Source organism: Nicotiana attenuata, chromosome 5 (genome assembly GCF_001879085.1).
Source record: "Nicotiana attenuata strain UT chromosome 5, NIATTr2, whole genome shotgun sequence".
Lineage (NCBI taxonomy): Eukaryota > Viridiplantae > Streptophyta > Magnoliopsida > Solanales > Solanaceae > Nicotiana > Nicotiana attenuata.
The window spans coordinates 19,152,008-19,176,058 of record NC_031993.1 but is presented as its reverse complement, the minus strand read 5'-3'; the positions used below and the strand labels follow the sequence as shown (position 1 = coordinate 19,176,058).

The 24,051-nt window shown below is 41.1% G+C and overlaps 2 protein-coding genes across 2 annotated transcripts; both read left to right on the top strand.

The window, feature by feature from the left end:
- On the top strand, positions 11,007-15,264 carry LOC109225441 (uncharacterized protein At1g10890). Its single transcript, XM_019390110.1, has 4 exons — positions 11,007-11,251; positions 12,459-12,671; positions 13,369-13,588; positions 14,353-15,264. Exons 1-4 carry the CDS (start codon positions 11,124-11,126, stop codon positions 14,590-14,592), a joined length of 801 nt encoding a protein of 266 aa, XP_019245655.1. The 5' UTR covers positions 11,007-11,123; the 3' UTR covers positions 14,593-15,264.
- Positions 19,250-21,549, top strand: LOC109226028. The gene is made up of 5 exons (XM_019390834.1): positions 19,250-19,649; positions 19,785-20,374; positions 20,456-20,566; positions 20,679-20,735; positions 20,884-21,549. Exons 1-5 carry the CDS (start codon positions 19,250-19,252, stop codon positions 21,547-21,549), a joined length of 1,824 nt encoding a protein of 607 aa, XP_019246379.1.

Here is a 24,051-nt window from a genome sequence, read left to right as displayed (position 1 = left end):
AACAGTACCAAATCCTAAGGGGAATTCCCCCACACAAGGTTAGGCAAGTCACTTACCTCGAAGCAAGCTCAATCAATCATTAAGAATGCCTTTTTCTCAACTTTCCGACTCCGAATGGCCCAAATCTATCCATAAGCAATTTCATACCATAAATATAACTATAAAAAACTAATCTAATTAATGAAATCAAGACTTTAACAAGAAATTAGAAATTCGCCCCAAAAAGTCTACCCGGGCCCATGTCTCGAAATCGGGTAAAAGTCACAAAATATGAACACTCATTCAACCAGGAGCCCACCCATACCAAAATTACTCAAATCCGACACCAAAATCTCATCAAATCCCCAGAATTCGGTTGAAGAACTTTCCCACTTTTTTTCCAAATTTCTCAACACAAAACCTTAATTAAATGATGAAATTAACGATGGATTAATGGATATTAATAAAAAAAACAAGTCAAGAATCATCACTCAATTGTTGCCTCTGAAAAGCCCTCAAAATCTCGCCTAAATCCGAGCTCTCTATCTCAAGTTATGATGAAAATGGCAAACCCTCGATTTTGAATGTTTATATCTGCCCAGGTGAATCCTTCTTCGGGAACGCGGTCTCACTCTCGCGTTCGCGTAGCAAAAATAGCTACTGAGCAAAAAATCCTTCTACGCGGACGTGAGGACCCGCTCGCGAACGCGACCCCTACTACGTGAACGCGTAGAACAAATGCTTTGGGGTCCCAGCTGCCTCTACTTCCTCTACGCGAACACGATACCCTTCACGCGTTCGCGAAGACCTTCGCGAACGCAGCTCCCACTTTGCGAACGCGAAGCACAAATTCTCACCTACCACCAGCTCCCCTTCGCGACCGCGGAACTCCCCCCGAGAATGCGAAGGAGGAAACCAGCAACTGAAACACCAGATTTTCTGCAATTCCAACAAGTCCAACTCTAGTCCGTTTACCACCAGGAATCCACCCGAGGCCGCCGGGACCTCAACCAAACATACCAACAAGTCCTAAAACATCATACAAACTTAGTCGATCCTTCAAATCACATCAAACAACGCTAAAAACATGAATCGCACTCCAATTCAAACTTAATGAACTTTGAAACTTCAAACTTCTACAACCGATGCCGAAACCTATCAAATCACGTCCGATTAAGCTCAAAATTTGCACACATGTCATATTTGGCATTACAAACCTACTCCAACTTCCGGAATCGGATTCTGACCCTGATATGAAAAAGGCCATTCCAGGTCAAACTTCCCAAAAATCCAAAATTTGCCTTTTCAAGCCTAATTCAACTACGGACCTCCAAATCACAATCCGGACACGCTTCTCAAAATCACCCAACGGAGCTATCGGAAACCGATGAAACTCCATTTTGAAGTCATCTTCAAACAATTCCAACTTCGGTCAAAATCCTAGGACTTAAGCTTCTGTTTTAGGGACTAAGTGTCCTATTTCACTACAAAAGCAAACACAAATCCTCCCGGTAAGTCACATAAGCATAAAATGGTACAGGGGAAGCAGTAAATAGGGGATCGCGGCTAATACTCTCAAAACGACTGGACGGTTCGTTACATCCTCCCCCTCTTAAAACAATCGTTCGCTCTCGAACGAGTTAGAGACATACCTGAAGTGGTGAAAAGATGAGGATAACGGCTGCGCATATCATGCCCGGACTCCCAAGTCGCCTCCTTGACCTGTTGATCCCTCCACTGAACCTTCACTGAAGCAATGTTCTTTGACCTCAACTTTCGAACCTGCATGTCCAAATAGCCACCGGCTCCTCAACATAGGATAAATCCTTGTCCAACTGGACTGAGCTCAAATCCAACACATGAGACGGATCGCCGTGATACTTTCGAAGCATAGAGACGTGAAACACTGGATGAACTCCTGCTAGGCTGGGAGGCAAGGAAAACTCATAAGCAACCTCCCTAACTCTCCGTAACACCTCGAACAAGCCAATAAACCTTAGGCTCAGCTTGCCCTTCTTCCCGAACCTCATAACACCCTTCATGGGTGATACCTGGAGCGGGACCCGCTCTCCAAATAACTCTTCTGTCTGGACTGTGCTGTACAAAGTCGATCCTAAATCACCTTAACCTTCTCCAAAGCATCCTGAACCAAGTTTGTACCCAATAGCCTAGCCTCGCTCGGCTCGAACCAACCCACTAGAGACCAGCACCGCCTACCCTGCATAGCCTCATATGGCGCCGTCTGAATGCTCGACTGATTACTGTTGTTGTAGGCAAACTCCGCAAGTGGAAGGAACTGATCCCAAGAATCCCCAAACTCCATCACACACGCACGGAGCATATCATCTAGTATCTGAATAGTACGCTCAAACTGCCCATCCGTTTGAGGGTGAAATGATATGCTCAACTCAGCCTGAGTACCCAACTCATGATGTATGGCCCTCTAGAACTATGATGTAAACTGCATACCCCGACCAGAGATGGTAGATACCGGCACGCCATGAAGTCTAACAATCTCGTAGATATAAACTCGAGCCAGCTGCTCGAAAGAATAAGTAGTCATCACAGGGATGAAATGAGCTGACTTGGTCAGCCTATCCATAATCACCCAAACTGCATCAAACTTCCTCTGAGTACGTGGAAGCCCAACAATGAAATCCATAGTGATCCTCTCCCATTTCCACTACGGAATATCTAACTTCTGAAGCAATCCACTTGGGCGCTGATGCTCATACTTCATCTGCTAGTAATTTAGACACCGAGCTACATACTCTACTATGTCCTTCTCCATTCTCCTCCACCAATAATATTGTCTCAAGTCTTGATACATCTTCGCGGCACCTGTATGAATGGAGTACCGCGAACTGTGAGCCTCCTGGAGAATAAACTCACGCAAACCATCTACTTTGGGAACAGATAGCTTGCCATGTATCCTCAATGCACCATCATCTCCAATAGTGACCTCCTTAGCATCACCATGCTGAACCGTGTCCCTAAGGACAAGCAGATGGGGGTCATCATACTGAAGCTCCCTGATACGATCATAAAGAGAAGACTGAGAGACCACATAAGACAAAACTCGACTCGGCTCAGAAATATCCAATCTAACAAACTGGTTGGCCAAGGCTTGAACATCCAACGCCAATGGCCTCTCTGCTGCTGGTAGATATGCTAAGCTCCCTAAACTCTCCGCCCGGCGACTCAAGGCATCGGCCACCACATTGGCCTTCTCGGGATGGTATAGAATAGTGATATCATAATCCTTAAGCGGCTCCAACCACCTCCGCTGACGCAAGCTAAGATCCCTCTGTTTGAACAGATGCTGCAAACTTCGGTGATCAGTGTAGATCTCACAAGGGACACCGTACAAATAGTGCCGCCAAATCTTCAAGGCATGAATCATAGCTGCTAACTCAAGTTCATGGACATGATAGTTCTTCTCATGCACCTTCAGCTACCTAGACACGTAGGCAATCACCCCACCGTCCTGCATCAACACCGCGCCGAGGCCAATTCGCGACGTATCATAATATACAGTATAAGACCCCGAACCTGTTGGCAATACCAATATTGGGGCCGTAGTCAAAGCTGTCTTGAGCTTTTGAAAGCTCTCCTCACACTCCTCTGTCCACCTGAACAGAGCACCCTTCTGGGTCAGCCTGGTCATAGGTGCTGCAATAGATGAGAAACCCTCTACAAATCGACAGTAATACCCTGCCAAACCAAAAAAACTCCGGATCTCCGTAGCTGAGGACGGTCTGGGCTAACTCTGCGTTGCCTCAACCTTCTTCAGATCCACCTAGATCCTATCACTCGACACATGACCAAAAAATGCCACTGAGTCTAGCCAAAACTCACATTTTGTGAATTTTGCATATAACTTATTTTCTCTCAAGGTCTGGAGCATAGTCCTCAAGTGCTGCTCATGATCCTCCCAAGTCCAGGAGTACACTAGAATGTCATCAATAAATACGATGACGAATGTGTCATGATAGGGCCGGAACACACTGTGCATCAAGTGCATGAATGTTGTTGGGGCATTGGTCAGCCCAAATGACATTACAAGGAAATCGTAGTGACCATACCGAGTCCTGAAAGCAGTCTTCGAGATATCTGGCTCCCAAATCGTCATTTGATGACAGCCTGAACGCAAGTCAATCTTGGAAAACACTTTGGCACCCTGTAACTGATCAAATAGGTCATCAATACGAGGCAATGGATATCTGTTCTTCATTGTAACTTTGTTCAAGTGGCGATAATCTATGCACATACGCATAGAACCATCGTTCTTCTTCACAAACAAGACCAGAGCTCCCCATGGCGACACACTGGGCCGAATGAAGCCCTTATCAAGCAACTCCTGTAACTGCTCCTTCAACTCAGGAGGAGCCATACGATATAGAGGAATAGAGATGGGCTGAGTGCCCGGTAACAAATCAATACTGGAGTCAATATCCCTGTCCGGCAGCATGCCCGGAAGATCAGCTGGAAATACATCTGGATAATCCCTCACTATTAGAACTGACTCAACTATAAGGGTATCAATACTAACATCTCTCGCATAAGCTAGGTACGTGTCACACCCTTTCTCAACCATTCGTTGAGCCTTCAGGAATGGAATAACTCTGCTAGGAGTGTAATCTAAGGTAACTCTCCACTCTAACCGTGGTAATCCTAGCATAGCCAGTGTCACGGTCTTGGCGTGACAATCAAGAATAGCATAATGGGGCGACAACCAGTCCATGCCCAAAATAATATCAAAATATACCATACTGAGCAATAATAAATCGGCTGTGGTCTCAAAACCACTAAGAACAACCAAACACGACCGATACACATGGTAAACAACAATAGAATCTCCCACATGTGTAGACACATAAACAGGAGAACTCAAAGAATTACGGGATACGCCCAAATACGGAGCAAAATAAGATGACACATAGGAATAAGTGGAGCCTGGATCAAGTAAGACTGACGCATCTTTATGACAGATTGGAACAATACATGTAATGACAGAGTCGGATGCAACTGCCTCTGCACCAGCAGGAAGAGCATAATATTTGTCCTGGACTCCCCCTCTTAGGGCAACCTCTACTTGCCCGACCTCCACCTCGAGCTGGCTGAGAAGGCAGAGTGGTAGCTAGTGCTGTAATCATAGCCTGGGGATCCGGTGGAGCACGCAGTGCCTGAGTAGTCTGTGGAGGTACACCCCTCCTAAGTCTGGGGCAATCCCTCACCATATGGTGAGTGTCGCCACACTCAAAACAAGATCTCGGAGGGTGTGGCTGTTGTGGCTGGCTCGGGCCAGGTCGGCTGGACTGATCGCTGAAAGCACCCCGTGCAGGAGGTGCACTAGACAATAGTGGTGCATAATAAGGATCCTGGGGCCTAGGAGGGGCCGGAATACCCTGGCGGCTGGAAGTGCTGAATGAATAGGGTGACTCACATAGCCCTTACCATGACGAGCTGCCGCTGGGGCACGAGTACCACTATAAGTGCCAGACTCTCGAGACCTCTTGGCCTCCCTCTCCTATCTCTCCCGAGTCAGAATACCCTCCAATATCCTAGCAATCCCCACAACCGGCTGGTATGCAATATCCATCTCCAACTCTCGGGCCATGCTAAGTCTGATGCTGGGGTTGAGCCCCTCGATAAATCGACGAACCCTCTCTCGAACTGTAGCAACCAAGGCTGGTGCATTCCTGCTAAATCACTAAACCGAACCGCATACTCTGACACACTCATAGAACCCTGGCACAACTTCTCAAACTCTGTGCGCCATGCATCTCGGAGACTCTCCCTCAAGAACATATCCGAGAATTGCGTCCAAGTGAGTGAAGCTGCCTCGGCCGGACTACCCAACTCATAATTACGCCACCACAGATAGGCCACTCCTCTAAGCTAGAATATAGGGAAAGAAATCCCACTCGACTCAGCTACACCCATAGTACGGAGGATATAGTGACACTCCTCAAGAAAGCCCTGGGCATCCTCGGACGCCAATCCACTGAAAGTAGAAGGGTGGTACTTCTTGTACCTCTCGAGCTTGAGCTGCTCCCCCTCAGAATCTGCTGCCCTACCCTCGGGCCGAACTGGGGCTACCGACTGCACTGGTATGACCTATGGAACTTAGTCGACCTGAACTCGTTGCTCTAGGTGCGGGTCTGTGCTCCTCCCCCGGCCTGAGATGTGGCAAGAGCAAGTGGGATCAACCCTGTATGAGCCAAAGTGCCAAACATGCTCAGAAACTGTGCAAGGGTCTCCTAAAGAGCCAGTGCAGTAACAAGCATCTCAGGTGCCTGTGCTCCGGCTGAAGCTACTGGTGGCTCCTCTGTAGCAGCTCGTGCAGGTGCTCTGGCTACACCACGTGGACGTTCTCAGCCTCTTCCTCGGCCCGGCCTCTCGCGGCTCTAGCAGGAGGCGCGGGTGCCTGGTCATCTTATCCAGCTGTACGTGTTCTCACCATCTGTGAGAGAATAGAAGGCAGAAGTTTAGAATTCTGAAGTCAAAAATTTCACACGACAAGGACTCAAGAAGAGAAAGTTTTCCTAACAATTCCATAGCTTCCCGAAGATAAGTACAGACGTCTCCGTACCGATCCGCGAGACTCTACTAAACCTGCTTTTGACTCATAACACCTATGAACCTAGAGCTCTGATACCAACTTGTCACGATCCAAATCTCCCTCCGTAAGGTGTCGTGACAGCACCTAGTATCTAAGACTAGGTAAGCCTAACAGATGCGAAATGACTGAACAATAATAGAAACACAGGCTAAAAATTAACAACAACATATATATATATATATATATATATATATATATATATATATAAGCTGGAAAACTACCGCTTGACATGTACAAGTAAAACTACAATACTGAGTGTAAACAACTCCCAAAGACCCGAGAGTCACAAGTCACAAGCTCTAAGGAAATGTTCTAACTGTCTCTATACATCAATGTCTAGGAAAAATAAAGAAGAAACAACATAAAGGGATAGAGGGGGACTTCAAGGTCTGCAAACGCTAGCAGATATACCTTGAAGTTTCCGAAGCAACAGCAGCAAGTACTCTCAACTAATAGCGGGGGCTGGTAGGACGTACCTGGGTCTGCACAAAAAACATGTACAGAAGAGTAGCATGAGTACACCACAACGGTACCTAGTAAGTGCAAGCCTAACCTCGGTAGAGTATTGATGAGGTCAGGTCAGGGCCCTACTAGGATATAATAATAAGATAGAAGATATAACAATATGATGAAAAACTGATAATTTAACAAAGAGAATTTACAGTAAAGGAACAACACATCACATAGAGGTAAACAACAGGGGCGCTTCCGAGATACCATCTCGAAGTCCCATAAGTAAATACTCAATAGAGGATCTCTCGAGGTACCGCCTCGTAGTCCTAAAAATAAATATGCAAGGGGATATCCCAAGGTGCCGCCTCGTAGTCCCAAAAGTAAATATGCGAGGGGATCTCCCGAGGTACCGCCTCGTAGTCCCAATAGTAATGCAAGGGGATCTCCCGAGGTACCGCCTCATAGTCCCAAAAGTAAACACACAACTCAAAACCGATGGAAACAACAATTTACAGCAAGAATTCTACAGTTTAAGACTAATACAAATCAAGGAAAAACAGGAATTCAACTAATCATGCTGCACATATTTCAAATAAGCATTTAAGGCACGTAGACATGCGATATTAGGCTAAACAGGATAACTACACATGCTGGGATGACAGTAAAAACCGAATTTTCAACAATTAGCCCGTTTACTCACTCGTCACCTCGCGTACACAGCACTCACATATCACAGAATTGTCACAACAATACCAAATCCTATGAGGATTTCCCCCACGCAAGGTTAGGCAAGCCACTTACCTCGAACCAAGCTCAATCATCAGTAAGAATGCCTTTTCCTCGACTTTCCGACTCTGAATGGCCCAAATCTAGCCAAAAGCAATTTCATACAATAAATATATATTACATCCCGTACTTTAATATTAGGATAAGTCGTAGTAATCCATATAAGTTTGAAGGGATTAACACCATTCATGAGATTATAAAGGATTTGTGACTATGTTATTGTAAGACTCGGTAAGTTTAACAATATTACCATTATATACATTTGATATAATATTTTGAGTGGAACATTTTTGTAAAAAATTTGTAAAATATGATTTTATGTAGTTATTAATATTACTACTTTCGAATATGCTTTAAATTATACACATAATATGAGAAAGTTTATGAGATTTTCTTCATTGTAAAGATAGAAATTATTTTCTCACAAGAAAAGAAGGTTATCTTTTTATCATTTTAAGAATTAAGCGTACGAAAATTTGTACTCTTTATATATGTATTTTTACATGAATTTTGAAGTTAGGAAAATTTGAATTTTTACATATGTATTTTTACGAGGTCAGCATTCAGCGAAGGATCGGTAAGACTCCACCTCATTCGGAGTACAGCCGAGTCTATAAGTCATCGTGTCAGAGTTTTGCTACAGACTTCTGGGTAGGCTGGTACCCTGTCCCATTTGATGTCAAATAATCGTAGAGGATTTGCAGGCAGAGGTTCAATTTGTACAGTATGTTAGAGACCTTGACGGCCCATATGTATTCATGTTTTAAGAAAGATGGTTCATTGATACAGTGTTTTCCCATTTATAGTTATACATTACGAGTTGTGGCCATGTTGGCCCATGATAGTCAGAAGAAAAAGAAAGAGTTACAGAGTGGTTCGCTCGGGCCAATACGGCACCGGGTGCCAGCCACGCCTCCCTAGGTTTGGGGCGTGACAATATAACTATAAGAAACTAATCTAGTTAATGAAATCAAGACTTCAACAAGAAATAAAAAATGCGCCCCAAACCTCCAGTCCACCCATACCAAAATTAGTCAAATCTAACACCAAAATCTCAATCAAAAACCCAAAATTCAGTTGAGGAACTTTCCCACCTTTTCCCCAAATTTCTCAGCCCAAAACCTTTATTAAATAATGAAATTAACGATGAATTAGTGGATATTAAACAAAAAATAAGTCAAGAATCATTACCCAATTGTTGCCTCTGAAACGCCCTTAAAATCCCGCCTAAAACTGAGCTCTCTATCTCAAGTTATGATGAAAATGGCAAACTCTCGATTTTGAAATGTTTATATCTGCCCAGGTGAATCCTTCTTCGCAAACGCGGCCTCACTCTCACGTTCGCGTAGCACAAATAGCTACTGACCAAAAAACCCTTCTACGCAGACGCGAGGACCCGCTCGCGAACGCAACCTCTACTACGTGAACACGTAGAACAAACGCTTTGGGGTCCCGGCCGCCTCTACTTCCTCTACGCGAACGCGATACCCTTCACGCGTTCGCGATCCACCACTGTCCAGACCTTCGTGAACGCGGCTCCCACTTCGCAAATGCGAGGCACAAATTCTCACATGCCACCAGCTCCCCTTTGCGATCGCGAAACTCCCCTCGCGAACGCGAAGGAGAAAACCAACAACTAAAACACCATATTTTCTGCAATTCGAACAAGCCCAACTCTAGTTCGTTAACCACCCGAAATCCACCCGAGACCCCCGGGACCTCAACCAAACATACCAACAAATCCTAAAACATCATACGAGCTTAGTCGAGCCTTCAAATCACATCAAACAACGCTAATAACACGAATCGCACTCCAATTCAAACTTAATGAACTTTGAAACTTCAAACTTCTACAACCGATGCCGAAACCTATCAAATCACGTCCGATTGACATCAAATTTTGCACACAAGTCATATTTGACATTATGGACCTACTCCAACTTTCGGAATCGAAATCCGACCCCGATATCAAAAATTCTACTCCCGATCAAACTTTTCAAAAATTCAAATTTCGGCATTTCAATCCTAATTCAACTACAGACCTCCAAATCACAATCCATACACGCTCCTTAGTCCAAAATCACCCAACGGAGCCAACCGAACCGACGAAACTCCATTCCAGAGTTATTTTCACACAATTCCAACTACGGTCAAAATCCTAGGACTTAAGCTTCCATTTTAGGGACTTAGTGTCCCATTTCACTCTAAAACCAAAACAAATCCTCCCGGCAAGTCACATAAGCATAAAATAATTTAGGGGAAGCAGTAAATAGGGGATCGGGGCTAACACTCTCAAAACGACCGGCCGGGTCATTATATTTTTAACTTTGCAAACGCTGGCTAATTTTCGATTACCAGTCCGAAAACTAACTAGCATATGTTATTTTCATGTAAAATAAAGATTTTATATAAATTTTTTGGGGAAATGCAAAAATAACCATTTTCAGGATCGCTATTTAAAAAAATAACTAAATGCACAATGTATTAAAGTGTAAATGCTTCATAATTAAAGGCCAAAAGTTAAAAATCGCCCCTTAGATATCCTATTTATGTCATTTTCTAACGTTTTATATGATGCCCTTGGGGAAAAATTTAAAAATAGCCAGATTTACAACCGGTCGTTCAAAAATAGCCCAATTTCAAAAGTAATCGAAATTTAGCCACTTTTTATGTAAAGATAAATCTGAGCGAAAACACTGTTCAAAATCCGAAAAATACTCCAGTATATTATACTGGAGTTCCAGCATAAGTATACTTGAAATATTATACTGGAGTTCCAGGATAGTATGCTGGAACTCCAGCATAATATGATGGAGTTCCAGCATAAATACACTAAACTCCAGCATAATATACTGGAGTTCCAGCAAGTATATTGGTCCAGTATAATATACTGGAGACTGGAACACTGGTGCTCCAAACTCCAGTATATTATATTGGAGCCAGCAAAGTATACCGGTCCAGCATAATATGCTGGAGTTCATACACAAGTGCACCGAACTCCAGTATATTATGCTGGACCGGTCTCTATTGCAGCAAAACGGTGGCTATTTTTCATTGACTTGGTAAACGCTGGCTATTTTTGATTGACCAGTCTGAAAACTGGCTATACCGTGCTATTTTTACCTTAAAAGAGGCTAGGTGGTTCTATACATCTTTTGGGCCACGAAGGATCACATTGATGGGCCAAGCAGCAAATCAATCGGGTCTAAAAAATTCTCCCCCAACCCGTTAATTAGCTCGCGATTGAGCAAAAATTCAGATTTTCCTACTTTATGTAATCATGGCTCGGAGTATATCCCGGTCGCCGTCGTATTCTCGGCGGTACTCTCGGTCTCGATCACCGGTGAATCACCGCCGCAGCCGCCACCGGAGCCGCCGTGACCGAAGCCGCTCACCGTATTCCAGCAGGTAATCTCTTTGCGGAATCACCAGCTCTTATACATATATGAATTTACATTAAATCTTTATTGAAAAAATGAGTTTTTTATGCTCTAGAGCTATCGTATATGAATTTGAATCTCTGTCTGGTTGAAAAGGTGCAATTTTTACTTTAATTTTTTCTTTAACAAGACTGGTTTTATTTCTACTTAAATGTTTAGTATCTTAACTAAAAATAGTTTAAATTGAAATTTAATATAAATGTATCTTTTCTTGTTGAATTTATGTGACCATATTAATCCGTTGGAACTTTTCTCCATCATTAAAACAACTCTATCCAGCATACTAGAGCCAATTCCATGAGCATATAATTCAAATTTCAGCATTGCAAATTCAAGTATGAATTTCCAGAAAATAAAATAAACAAGATAAAGAATCATAGAAGACTTCCACAAATCTTCCAAATACTCGGGTGAGACTACGCTTTTTAGCAGCTTTCAGTATTCCTTAATATGGGATGCAGCAATTCGGTGTATCCGTCCTCACTAAATGACATAGTTTCCCTGATTCGGTGTATCGGTTGAGGTTAAAGGGAAGGTTCTTTAAAGATGTGTCTGATCTGTTGGCATTAGTATGCTTTATTTTGTAGAAAGTGCAAGGACATAGTTTCCCTGATATATGTACATGCTCGCGGCGTGTGTGTGATTAGTTAGCACAGAGATTTTATGACTTCCATGAAATATAAAGCTGTAAATGCCCCCTTTTTCTAATAATGCTGGTGTCGGGGCCAGCTTGCATGCACCTCGACTATTCCACCAGGCACCTGTTACCTTCCACTAGTACAGTACTAGGTAACTTTGACCACCAATATTTAGGCAGATGGAAAAAATCATAGTATTTTTATCTCTACTGGGATTTAAACCTTGATCTACAAGGTTTGCTTCCACTAGGCCACACCTTTGGGTTAAAGTTGTAAATGTCCTTGATATATCCACTTTCACATTGTAAGGCTTTGTTTTCTTTGTGTATTTCAATTCTCCTCTTCAGAGGACTGCTTGTCATATTACCTTGTGATCTTTTAATGCATCAATAAGATTTTATGTTTCTGCAAGAGGAAGGTTGTGACAGTGAACCACTTGGGATAGCTTATATTTAATGGAGGATTTCGTCAAAGTTGGCTTGGACCTTCTCATTATCACATATATGCATTTCAAGCTATTGTTGCTTTGTTTCACAGGAGAAGAAGTCGCTCTGGTACTCGCCGTCGGAGCCGTTCACCAGATGCAAGACGCAAAAGAAGCCGGTCCCCGACAACTAGGCGTCACAGGAGACGACGAAGTCATAGTTCCTCAGAGTCTCCTGTACCCAAGTCTCGAAGTCCCAGTCTTACGTCCACTGAGCGGAAAAGTGCTGCAGAAAAATTGAAAAAAGAGGAAGAAGAAAAGAAAAGGTTTGTTGGATGTGATGCCTGTCGATATTCTTAAGTTTCTTTCTGGAGGTTATATTTAGCCTTTAAGTTAAAGAAGTCTATAGCAAGTATAATGTAAACAAATATATATATATATATATATAATATATATATATATATATATATATATATATATATATAAAGAGAGAGAGAGAGAGAGAGCAGATGCGAATTTCCAGAGTCTAAGCCAAGGCTACTGGTTCAGATGAAGCTGTAACTTATTAGCTAGACCAGCCCCTGTGTGTGTGTACACCACCGCAAGAAGCAACAGTAGCTGTATCTTCTTATGTAATCGTGAAAGGTATCTATTTTGGTACTTATATGTCATTGCGGAGTTATTCATTGCGTGCTTTTATGAAATTACTGCTCATGTTAACATATTTGTACAAAAGTCTGAGCATTCTGTTCAACCATTGTCGACTTTTGGCCCGTTGGGTTATTAGTCGAGGAGTTAATGACCTGGTCATCTTTGGGTCTTAATGTGCCACACATTTTCATCTTGCATCTTGATCTGGTGATATTTCTTGGCATTCCAGGCCATTATACTTCAAAATATGTAGATGTAGCATGTATCTTGCTTGACTTACTTGTTTTTTCTTTTCAAACTTGGGAATTGCTGAAGGGTTGAGCTTTTATTTCATGTGCCCGCTGTATTTTGGATTGATTGAATAATTTTCAGGCAACAGCTAGAGGCAGAACTCAAGCAATTAGAAGAGGAAACTGCAAAGAGATTGGAGGAAGAAATAAGGAAAAGGGTCGACGAAAAGTTATGTTCAGAGGAAGTTAGGCTGGAAATTGAGAGACGAATAGAAGAAGGTCATAGAAAACTGTTTGAAGATGTTGTAATTCAACTTGAAAGAGAAAAGCAAGCTGCTCTTACCGAGGCAAGGCTAAAAGAGGTAAGTTTCTCTTGCTGGGTATTGACTCTTGACCTGTTGTTGATATTTTACTAATCATTATATTTTCTGCTTTTTTAGTTTTCATTTTTGTCATCTTATTTTTATGAGATGAGATTTTATAGAAAGATATTACGTTTTTTACTAAATGTTACTTCCTCTGTTCCAGTTTATGAGAACCTACTTCCTTTGTGGTACGTTCCAAAAAGAATAACCCCTTTCTAAATTTGGAAACAATTTAGCTTAAACTTATAATTCTACCCTTAATGAGAAGCTTTTATAACCATACAAATACTCTGGGCCTCTTTTTAACTTGTTTAGGGCCACAAATTCCAAAAGACTTTATTTTTTCTTAAACTCGATGCCCAATCAAAAAACAGGTTCACATAAATTGAAACGTTGGGAGTAAAACTTACCAATACTTAATTTGGATGTGGAAGGAAGCAGGGAAGGTTTAGTTCTTCTTTGTTCTACTTGTGCTTTCGTAGCAGCTTTTCGTTAAAGAGGTTTAGGCATGGGGTTCACTGATTTTTACTCCACAGACCTCCTGTCTATATACTTTGAAAATCTACTGGTTAGTTCAACCTTAGAGAGCACATTTGCTAGATTTCTTCCTTTTATGAATCTTATTCCTCCGTCTAACAACTCCAACACAGAATCTTGTCATTCCATTTCATGGAGATTGAACTTTCATGTTCTTTGTCTAAATATACAGATCTTTGAACCTTTCAATAGCATTGTTTCTAGCTTAACACTGGATTAAACAGGAAAAAGCACGAAAAGAAAGAGAGGAGCTGGACAAAATGCTTGAGGAGAACCGGAGGAGGGTACAAGAGGCTCAAAGGAGAGAGGCTCTGGAGCAGCAGCGAAAAGAGGAAGAACGACTTCGGGAGCTAGAGCTCATTCAAAGACAAAAGGAGGAGGCTGCTCTAAGGAAAAAACTTGACGAGGAAGAAAATCTGATGAAACTATTGAGCAAAAATAAATCTAGGCCCATTGGTCTATAAGCACAATCTAAAGAGATATTCTTGCTCAGGTTTAATGGATAAAGATATTCAACATTGTGTGCTTTTCATGGAGAGTTGTAGAGCCAAGATTTTGCTAAATTTTAGGAGTTCACTCGACCAGAAGATATTGCCATGGGTCAACCCAAAGTCTTCATCGCTGGTTTCTACATCTGCTAAGCTCGACTTCCAAGAGTTTCTACATCTGCAGTTCATGGCTAATGCTGTTAATCACAGTAGTTCGTAAACCTAGAGGGGACAAATGGAGCCATAACCGATTGGTGAAAGTTTCGTCATGACTTCTGAAGTTAGTCTAATATGTATTTGTTGAACTGCTAGGGGATATTTACTCCCTTTATTGGTACTAGATAGGCAAGAAAGAAAAAGCCAAACTTTGATCTTGTGGGGATTGGTTTGATGTGGTCAACGCAAGATGTTGTGCTTGGCTGCCTCGTCTCGGAGTTACCTAGTCAGAGTTACTCTCTCCCTGTATCTGCTGCGTCTATGTTGAACTTTTTGTTTATGGCATCACCGGAACTACTTCGATATCATTATCTCTTCTTTTACTTTTTAGTCAGTCTTTGTGAGCCCATATGACTTGTTTTTATAACTTTTTGTTCGAACTGCTAGTTCAATTGTTTCTTGATTTCATCTATTTATTCATTCAGTTCACAGTCACAGGGGCCAAAAATACTATTAGTTCTACTGCTATTCGATTCAGTTGACACATAAAACTTTCGAAGTATTTCACAGTATCACTTTCACCCATGATACTGTTAGATTCCGTTGATTCAAAAGTTATTTTCATTTGCCTTGTTGTTTGGCAATTCCAATCATACTGATGGCCTCAACTCAATCAAAATATGCTAAATCCATTTGTAAGTGAAGACTGCCAATTGCTTCAAGTATCTTGACTTGGCAAAGCAAAACGCAAACAAGTAAAGAATAACACACATGATTAGCTTCCATGCTTTGAAAATTACCTAGTAGGGATGTCAAATAGGGTGGGGCAGGGTAGGGCGGGTCAAGACTTGCCTTGCCCCGCTAACATTTTAACCCGCCCTGCCTTGCCTTGTTTAGCATTTTTTTCAAAAAAATTTGCCGCCCCGCCCTATCATCCCTGTCCCGCCCTGCCCCATTTATGTATTCTTTTAATTCTATACATAAAAAAAAATAGCATATTGTAAAGCGAAAGACAAAATATAGAATTAAAAGAATACATAAATGGGGCAGGGCGGGACAGGGGATGGTAGGGCGGGGCGGGGAAATTTTTTGAAAAAAATACAGGGCAGGGCGGGACAGGTTAAAATTAAAAAAAAATATTTCAACTCTATTCAGACATTACAATTGACATGTCAATAGGAGTTATTTATGTATATCAGTTGAATAAAATGTGACTTTTATCAATGTTATATAGTAGTTTATTAAAGAGTAAATTCCCTTATATTAATGCTTTAGCCCAAGTAAATGGGTAAACTGTTTATGTTTAATACACTTTCGAAGCAGTCATTGCATTTCTAGCACTGGAGTATTGCAATTTTCTATTCAGTTAACAGTAGCATAATGAGCAATTAACCATATCCAATCGCATGGCATTAGATAATTACTGCAGCAAGTCACTAAATTACACAAATTGAACTTTCAGCTTTTGTAATAGCCATCTTATATTTTTCTAACCAAAGCTGAAGCTTTTTACTTGTAATTAACTATTAGGCCTAAAAGAAAATTATAGAAATTGAAATAAAACTAATTACCTTGAACATCAATAGACCCGTGGGCTTAAAAAAAGACAGCTCGGTGCACTAAGCTTCTGCTAAGCGCTGGGTACGAGGAATGGCCGGACCACAAGAGTCTATTGTACGCAGCCTTATCCTGCATTTTTGCAGAGAGCTGTAGCCTTGTAGCAATATATTTTCTCAACCAATGAAGCTTTAGATTACTTAGTTAGCAAAATAAAATGGTAAATCATCATGACCAAATTAACCTAATAAGAATAAGATGTACCAGGACGCATGGGTTTCGTAACAGAAAAGACGGGAGAAATTAAAAAATAGTACTCCCTCCGTTCCGGTTTATGTGAACCTATTTCTTTTTTGGTCCGTTCCAGAAAGAATGAACCCTTTCTAAATTTGGAAACAACTTAGCTTAAACTTACAATTTTACCCTTAATGAGAAGCTTTTATAACCACACAAATACTGACCACAAATTCCAAAAGTCTTCATTTTTTCTTAAACACCATGCCCAGTCAAACAGGTTCACATAAATTGGAACGGAGGGAGTAAGATTTACAAGTGGTCATTCAAAAAAAGTCACAGTTTCAAAAGTAATCGAAATTTAGCCACTTTTCATGTAAAGATAAATCTGGATGAAAACACTGTTCAAAATCCGGAAAATACTCCAGCATAATTACTGGAATTCCAGTATAACATACTGGAACTCCAGTATGATATACTGGAGTTTCAACATAAGTATACTGGACTTCCAACATAATATACTGGAATTCCAGTATAATATACCGGTCCAGCATAATATGCTGAAAGTTCATACACAGGTGCTCCAATCTCCAGTATATTATGTTGGAACTTTCCGCGTGTTGGGGTTCCGGCATAATATGCTGGAAGTTCATACACAGGTACACCGACATCCAGTATATTATGCTGGAACTTTCCGTGTTGTAGCAAAATAATGGCTATTTTTCAACGACTTTGCAAAAGTTGGCTATTTTTGAATGACCAGTCCGAAAACTGGCTAGCTCGTCAAAAATAGTCAGATTTAAAGTGGCCATTCAAAAATAGCCACGGTTTCAAAAGTAATCGAAATTTAGCCACTTTTCATATAAAGATAAATCTGAACGAAAACATTGTTCAAAATTCGAAAAATACTCAAGCATAATATACTGGAATTCCAGTATAATATACTGGTCCAGCATAATATACTGGAAGTTCATACACAGGTGCTCCAATCTCCAGTATATTATGCTGGAACTTTCCGCGTGTTGGAGTTCCAGCATAATATGCTAGAAGTTCATACACAGGTGCACCGATCTCCAGTATACTATGTTGGAACTTTCCGTGTTGCAGTAAAATAGTGACTATTTTTCAATGACTTTGCAAACACCGGTTATATTTTAATGACCAGTCCGAAAATTGGCTAGCCCGTACTATTTTTACCTCAAATTTTCACTTGTGTTACCCGTCAAACATTAAAACAGATCATATGGAAAGCTTGCCCTACTACCTGTCTTGCCCTATTTAATATTTGAAAATTTTCAGTTTTGACCAGTGCTGCCCTGCCCCGTTTAACCATTGCCCTGCCCTGTCCTGCCTGCTCTTGCCTTGCCCCATTGCCATGCCTATTACCTAGAGGTAGGGGTATACAAAGAAAATCGATACACCGCACCAAACCAATAATACGGGTCAAAACGAAAAAAAATCGATTGTGGTTTGGTTTGATTTGGTTTGGTATTGGAAAAAAATCTCGACAATAATTGGTTTGGTTTATTTTTTACTAAACAAAAGTAAAACCGAAACCAAACCAACCCGATAGAATATTTAAATAATTTTTATAAATATTTTATACATATAAATATTTATTGTAGTGTAATTTATAAATATTTCTTAAACTTTTTCACAATTTTATCTTTTAACGTATTATTTCAAGTTTGGACTTAACATTCTTGAATGGTAAATAAATTCTCTCAAGTCTGTGTCAATCTTGCAAGTGATTCTCAAGGGCATCAAGAACAAAGAACAACATCACGAAGGACTAGTTTCCTATATTGAGTCATTATATATCCTTAGTTGTGTTGCACCTTTGTTAAAGTACTTTACTTGTAATTCCTATTTAGCTTAGTTAGAAGCATTGTGTAGGGAACTCTTGTAAATCATAAACCTTTTTGTTTGTGTCTTGGCTAGAATTAGTCGAGTTGTAAAGCTTTGTAATAGAGTTATTACAAAGTGGCTTGTAATAGAGTTGTTACAAGTTAGTGAGGGATTAAGAGGTTAATTCCTAGGTTACAATAGGTTGTAATCTGAATTTTACTCAGTAGTGAAGTTGAAATCCTACAAGAGTAGGTCGTGGTTGTTAATTCCGTGAGTTGAGAGTTTTTCACATAAAACTCCATTGTGTCATTTACTTACTACAGTGTGCGTGTGTTCTGTGGGAACTAATAGAGAACCTGGTTCTCTATATAGTTTGGTGGACCCTTAGTTTCTTTCAATTGGTATTAGAGCAGGTTCTTTCTAAAAGGTTAATACCTAGAAAGGATCTTGATCATGGCTACTCCACCAAATTTTGAGGAAGGACAATTAACGTACAAACCACCTAGATTCAACGGCCAATACTATGGTTGGTGGAAAAGAAGAATGCATGATTTCATCATGGCTGAGGACTCAGAGTTGTGGGATGTAATCTGTGGTGGACCTTTTGTTCCCATGAAAATTGTTGGTGAGGGAACAACTACAGTCCCAAAAATGAGAAAAGAGTACAATGATGCTGATAAAAAGGCTATTGAGAAGAATTTCAGGGCAAAGAGGATTCTTGTCTATGGCATCGGACCAGATGAATCGCATCTCAGCTTGTCAAAGTGCTAAGGAGATCTGGGAAGCTCTTCAAACAGCATACGAAGGGACAACTCAAGTCAAGTAGTCGAAGATCGACATGTTAACAACTGAGTATGAGCTCTTCAGAATGAAGGACGACAAGTCCATTCAGGACATGCACACTCGTTTCACCTCTATCATCAATGAGCTTCACTCACTGGGAGAAATCATTCCTAGGAACAAACTTGTCAGAAAAATACTTAGTGTATTACCTGGTTCCTGGGAAAGCAAGGTAAACGCCATCACAGAGGCAAAGGATTTGCAGAAGCTAACCATTAATGAACACATTGGTAATCTGAAAACTTATGAAATGAATAAGAAGAAGGACAATAAGAGAAGAGATCCTAAAAGAGAGAAGAACCTAGTCCTCAAGACAGACAACTATGACTCAGGAGGTGAGGATGGTGATATGGCATATCTGACAAAGAGATTTCAGAAAATGGTTCGCAGAAATAGAGGTATCCCAAAGAGGGGCAGTTCAAGCAAGCCAAGAGGGTATGACCTATGTCATAAATGCAGGAAGTCAGAAAACTTCATCAAGGACTGCCCTCTCCTTAAGCAAGAATAGTACAAGCACAACACAAACAAATGAGGCAAATGGAACAAGGTTCCTGACAAAAATTTCAAGAGAAAAGATGCCGCTGACAATATTGTGAAACAAGCTCTTGCTGCATGGGGAGGCTCATCCAGCGAATCTGGAGATGATGATGATCAAGGTGACAGCTCCATGATGGCAGTAGAAAGTGAAGCAGCTGAATATGATTCCATATTTGCTCTAATGGCTAAATTAGATGAGGATGAGGAAGTTGACGATGAAGATGAGGTAAACTTTTTGGATGTTCAAAGAAATTTGAAATCCTATTCTCATAAGAAGCTTACGTCTTTGGCTAATGTTTTAATTGATGCATATCACAGTCTCATCAATGATAAAAATGCGCTAACCACGGAACTAGGAGAAATAGAACATGAGAGAGATGATCTAGTGGTGGTTGCGGTTGATCTAAGAGAGACCATTGAGAGTTTAAAAAGGGAAAAAGATATTTTGAGTGAGAGAATTGCAAACATAGAGCATGAGAGAGATGTCCTATTGGTAGTAGTTGTAGACCTAAAGGAATTAATTGAGGAACTAAGAAGGGAAAGTAGGCTTGTGAACACTCAAAAGGGAAAGGAAGTTGCAAGTGAGGCACACCTTAGGCTTGAAAATGAACTAAAATTAGTGAAATCTAGTATGTGTGCTGAGCTTTAGAAAAACAAACAACTTCAGGAAGATCTAGGCGAGGTGAAGAGTGACCTAGAAAAATCTCTTAAGATGACCTGGTCTTCTAATGCAATCACTGCTACGCATACGAATAATGGAGGGGGGAGGGGGGAACAGGCAGGGAATCGGGTTCCAAAAAGAAAAAAACCCTTACAACCCACACAACAAGTACATTATTGTTCCTGATAACTGGCTCTGCACTCACTGTGGTAACACTGGACATTTCAAGGAAACATGTAAAGCCAGATTCGAGTCCCAGCAGAAAAACAAAGTTTTTGCTGAAAAAGTAACTATTGCTAAAAAACCCGGTCCCTCATATAACAAACGTGTATTACCTGCTTGGACAAAAAGAACTTTGATTCACCCTTTTCCTCATTACAAGGGACCCAAACTTGTTTGCGTTCCTTAGTATAATCCTTGATTCTCTTGCGCAGGGAGCAGTGAAAGGAAGCAGCCAAAGATGGTACATGGATAGTGGCTGCTCGAAGCATAAGACTGGAAGCACTGATGATTTTCTTTCACTCAAAGCCCTGCAAGGAGGGAGTGTATCATTTGAAAATGGAAAAAAGGGATACATCCTTGGAGTAGGAAGAATTGGGAAGTCTCTCACTCACTCAATCGAAAATGTGTATTACGTGAATGGCCTGAAGTACGGCTTGCTGAGTGTCTCTCAGATCTGCGACAAAGGCAACAAGGTGGAATTTGTGTCAAAAATCTGCACAGTCACAAACCTTGTGACTGGTGATGTGATCCTGATGGCAAAAAGATTCAAGAACATCTATGTCGCTGATTTTGAGTCACTACATAATAGAGATCTCACGTGTCTGAGTGCTATGGATGATGATGCTGAACTATGGCATAGAAGATTGGGCCATGCAAGTTTTACATTGCTGAACAAGTTGGTCAGGAAGGACCTGGTTCGTGGATTGCCTAAGTCAAGCTTCAACGATCACAAGGTGTATGATGCATGTGCAAAAGGAAAGCAGATCAGGTCCTCCTTCAAACCCAAAAAGGAAGTAAGCACCTCAAGGCCACTTGATCTCCTCCATATGGATCTTTGTGGACCTATGAGAGTGCCAAGTAGAGGAGGAAAGAAGTAAATCTTCGTCATTGTGGATGACTACTCCAGGTTCACATGGACCTTGTTCCTTAGAACCAAAGATGAGACCTTTCAGTGTTCGCTGCTTTTTTCAAGAAGATCCAAGTAAAGATGAGCCATAATGTTGTGAGTCTAAGATCTGATAATGGTAAAGAATTCGACAGTGCAAATTACGGCGAGTTCTGTGCTGAAAATGGTATAAGTCACAATTTTTCATCTCAAAGAACACCTAAATAAAACGGTGTCGTGGAGAGGAAAAATAAGACTCTTGAAGACATGGCTAGGACAATGATGATTGATAGTGGTGTTGCAAAAGGTTTCTGGGCAGAGGCAGTCAACACTGCATGCTACTTAGTGAACAGGTTCATGATCAGGTCCCTCATGAACAAAACCTTGTATGAACTGCTGAATGGGAGAAAACCTAAGCTAACACACTTGACGACATTTGGTTGTAAATGCTTTATCCTCAACAATGGTAAGGAAACTCTGGGAAAGTTTGATTCCAAGAGTGATGAAGGAATATTTCTTGGATATTCATCACAAAGCAAAACCTACAAGGTATACAACAAAAGAACTCAATGTGTTGAGGAAAACATACATGTGATCTTTGACGAAGCACAACACCCTCTTGGAAAAGTTGCACATGATAAGGCTGATCAAGATGGAGAGTTATCAAATGTCCCTGGTGAAGTCATTGACATGGAAAATAGAAAGGCCGATATGATGAGTCAGGTCAAGGAATCAAATGACAATGGCACAGCTGAATTTCCAACTGACGTAGAGGAACCTGGTCCCTCAATCACAATAACTGAAGCAGAAAACAGATTTGTGGATGTTGTACATGGAACTCCAGCTGCTGAGGTGAGGAACATGACACATGGATCATATCCAGAAGAACCTGGATCCTCTCATAAGGAGATTCAGGTGTCCAACTAGAAGCACAAGAGCTCACACCCTCTTCAAAATGTGATCACCCCCCTTGACCTAGGAATTCAAACTAGATCAAAGTCTAGAAACTCACTTGCCTTCTTAGCATTTCTCTCTCAAATTGAGCCCAAAAATATCAAAGAAGCATTGAAAGATGCTGACTGGATTACGGTTATGCAAGATGGGCTTCATCAATTTGAGAGGAATAATGTATGGCACTTGGTTCCTCGACCTGCTGGTAGAACTGTCATAGGAACCAGGTGGGTATCTAGAAACAAACTTGATGAGTTTGGAAACACCACAAGAAATAAGGCAAGGTTAGTAGTTCAAGGGAACAAAACAATCAATAAGAAGGAATTGAAAATGATGAAACTTTTGCTCCAGTTGCTCGAATGGAGGCCATCAGAATCCTTATTGACTTTGCATCTCATATGGAATTCAAATTGTTTCAAATGGTTGTCAAAAGTGCATTTTTGAATGGCTTTATGAAAGAAGAAGTTTTCGTCAAGCAACCGCCTGGTTTCGAGTGCCATGAGAATCCTGAGCACGTGTTTAAACTTGACAAGGCATTATATAGACTGAAGCAGGCTCCTCGTGCATGGTATGAAAGGTTGTCCAAGTTTCTTCTAGAAATGGCTTTACAAGAGGGAAAATTGACAACACTCTAATTCTGAAGAAACGGGAAAGGAACCTGCTCATAGTGCAAGTCTATGTTGATGACATTATCTTCGGAGCAACAAATGATTCTTTGTGTGAGGAATTCGAAAAACTCATGGGAAGTGAATTTGAAATGAGCATGATAGGGAATTGAGTTTCTTCTTGGGTCTACAAGTCAAGCAAACTCCTAAGGGCACAATGATATGTCAGCAAAAGTACATCAAAGAGCTTCTGAAGAGATTTGAGATGGAGAATTTAAAGATCATTGATACACCTATTGCCACTGCCACTCGCCTGGATATGGATGAACATGGTTCTCCTGTAAAAGAGACCATGTATAGAGGCATTATTGGGTCACTCTTGTATCTCACAGCAAGTAGACCAGACATTGTTTTCAGTGTGGGACTTTGTGCCAGGTTTCAATCCAATCCAATCGAAAGGAGTCTCATCTGAAGGCTGCAAAGAGAATTCTGAGGTATCTCAAAGGAACTACTATCCCTCAGGAGATAACTTCGACTTAATAAGGTATGCTGATGCTGACTATGCTGGTTATCTGGTGGAAAGGAAAAGCACTTCTGGCATGGCACATTTTCTAGGTTCGTGTCTAATCTCATGGGGCACAAGAAAACAAAACTCAGTGGCCCTTTCAACTGCTGAAGTTGAGTATGTGGCAGCTGCCTCTTGCTGTACTCAACTGCTGTGGATCAAGCAGCAGCTAGAAGATTTCGGTGTGTTTTCTGATTGTGTGCCCTTACTATGTGATAACACCAGCGCTCTTAACATGGAAAATAATCCAGTTCAACATAAGAGAACAAAGCATGTTGATGGGCGACATCATTTCCTCAAAGACAATGTTGAGAAAGGGCTCATCTACATGAAGTTTTGCAGCACAGCAGATCAAATTGCAGATATCTTCACC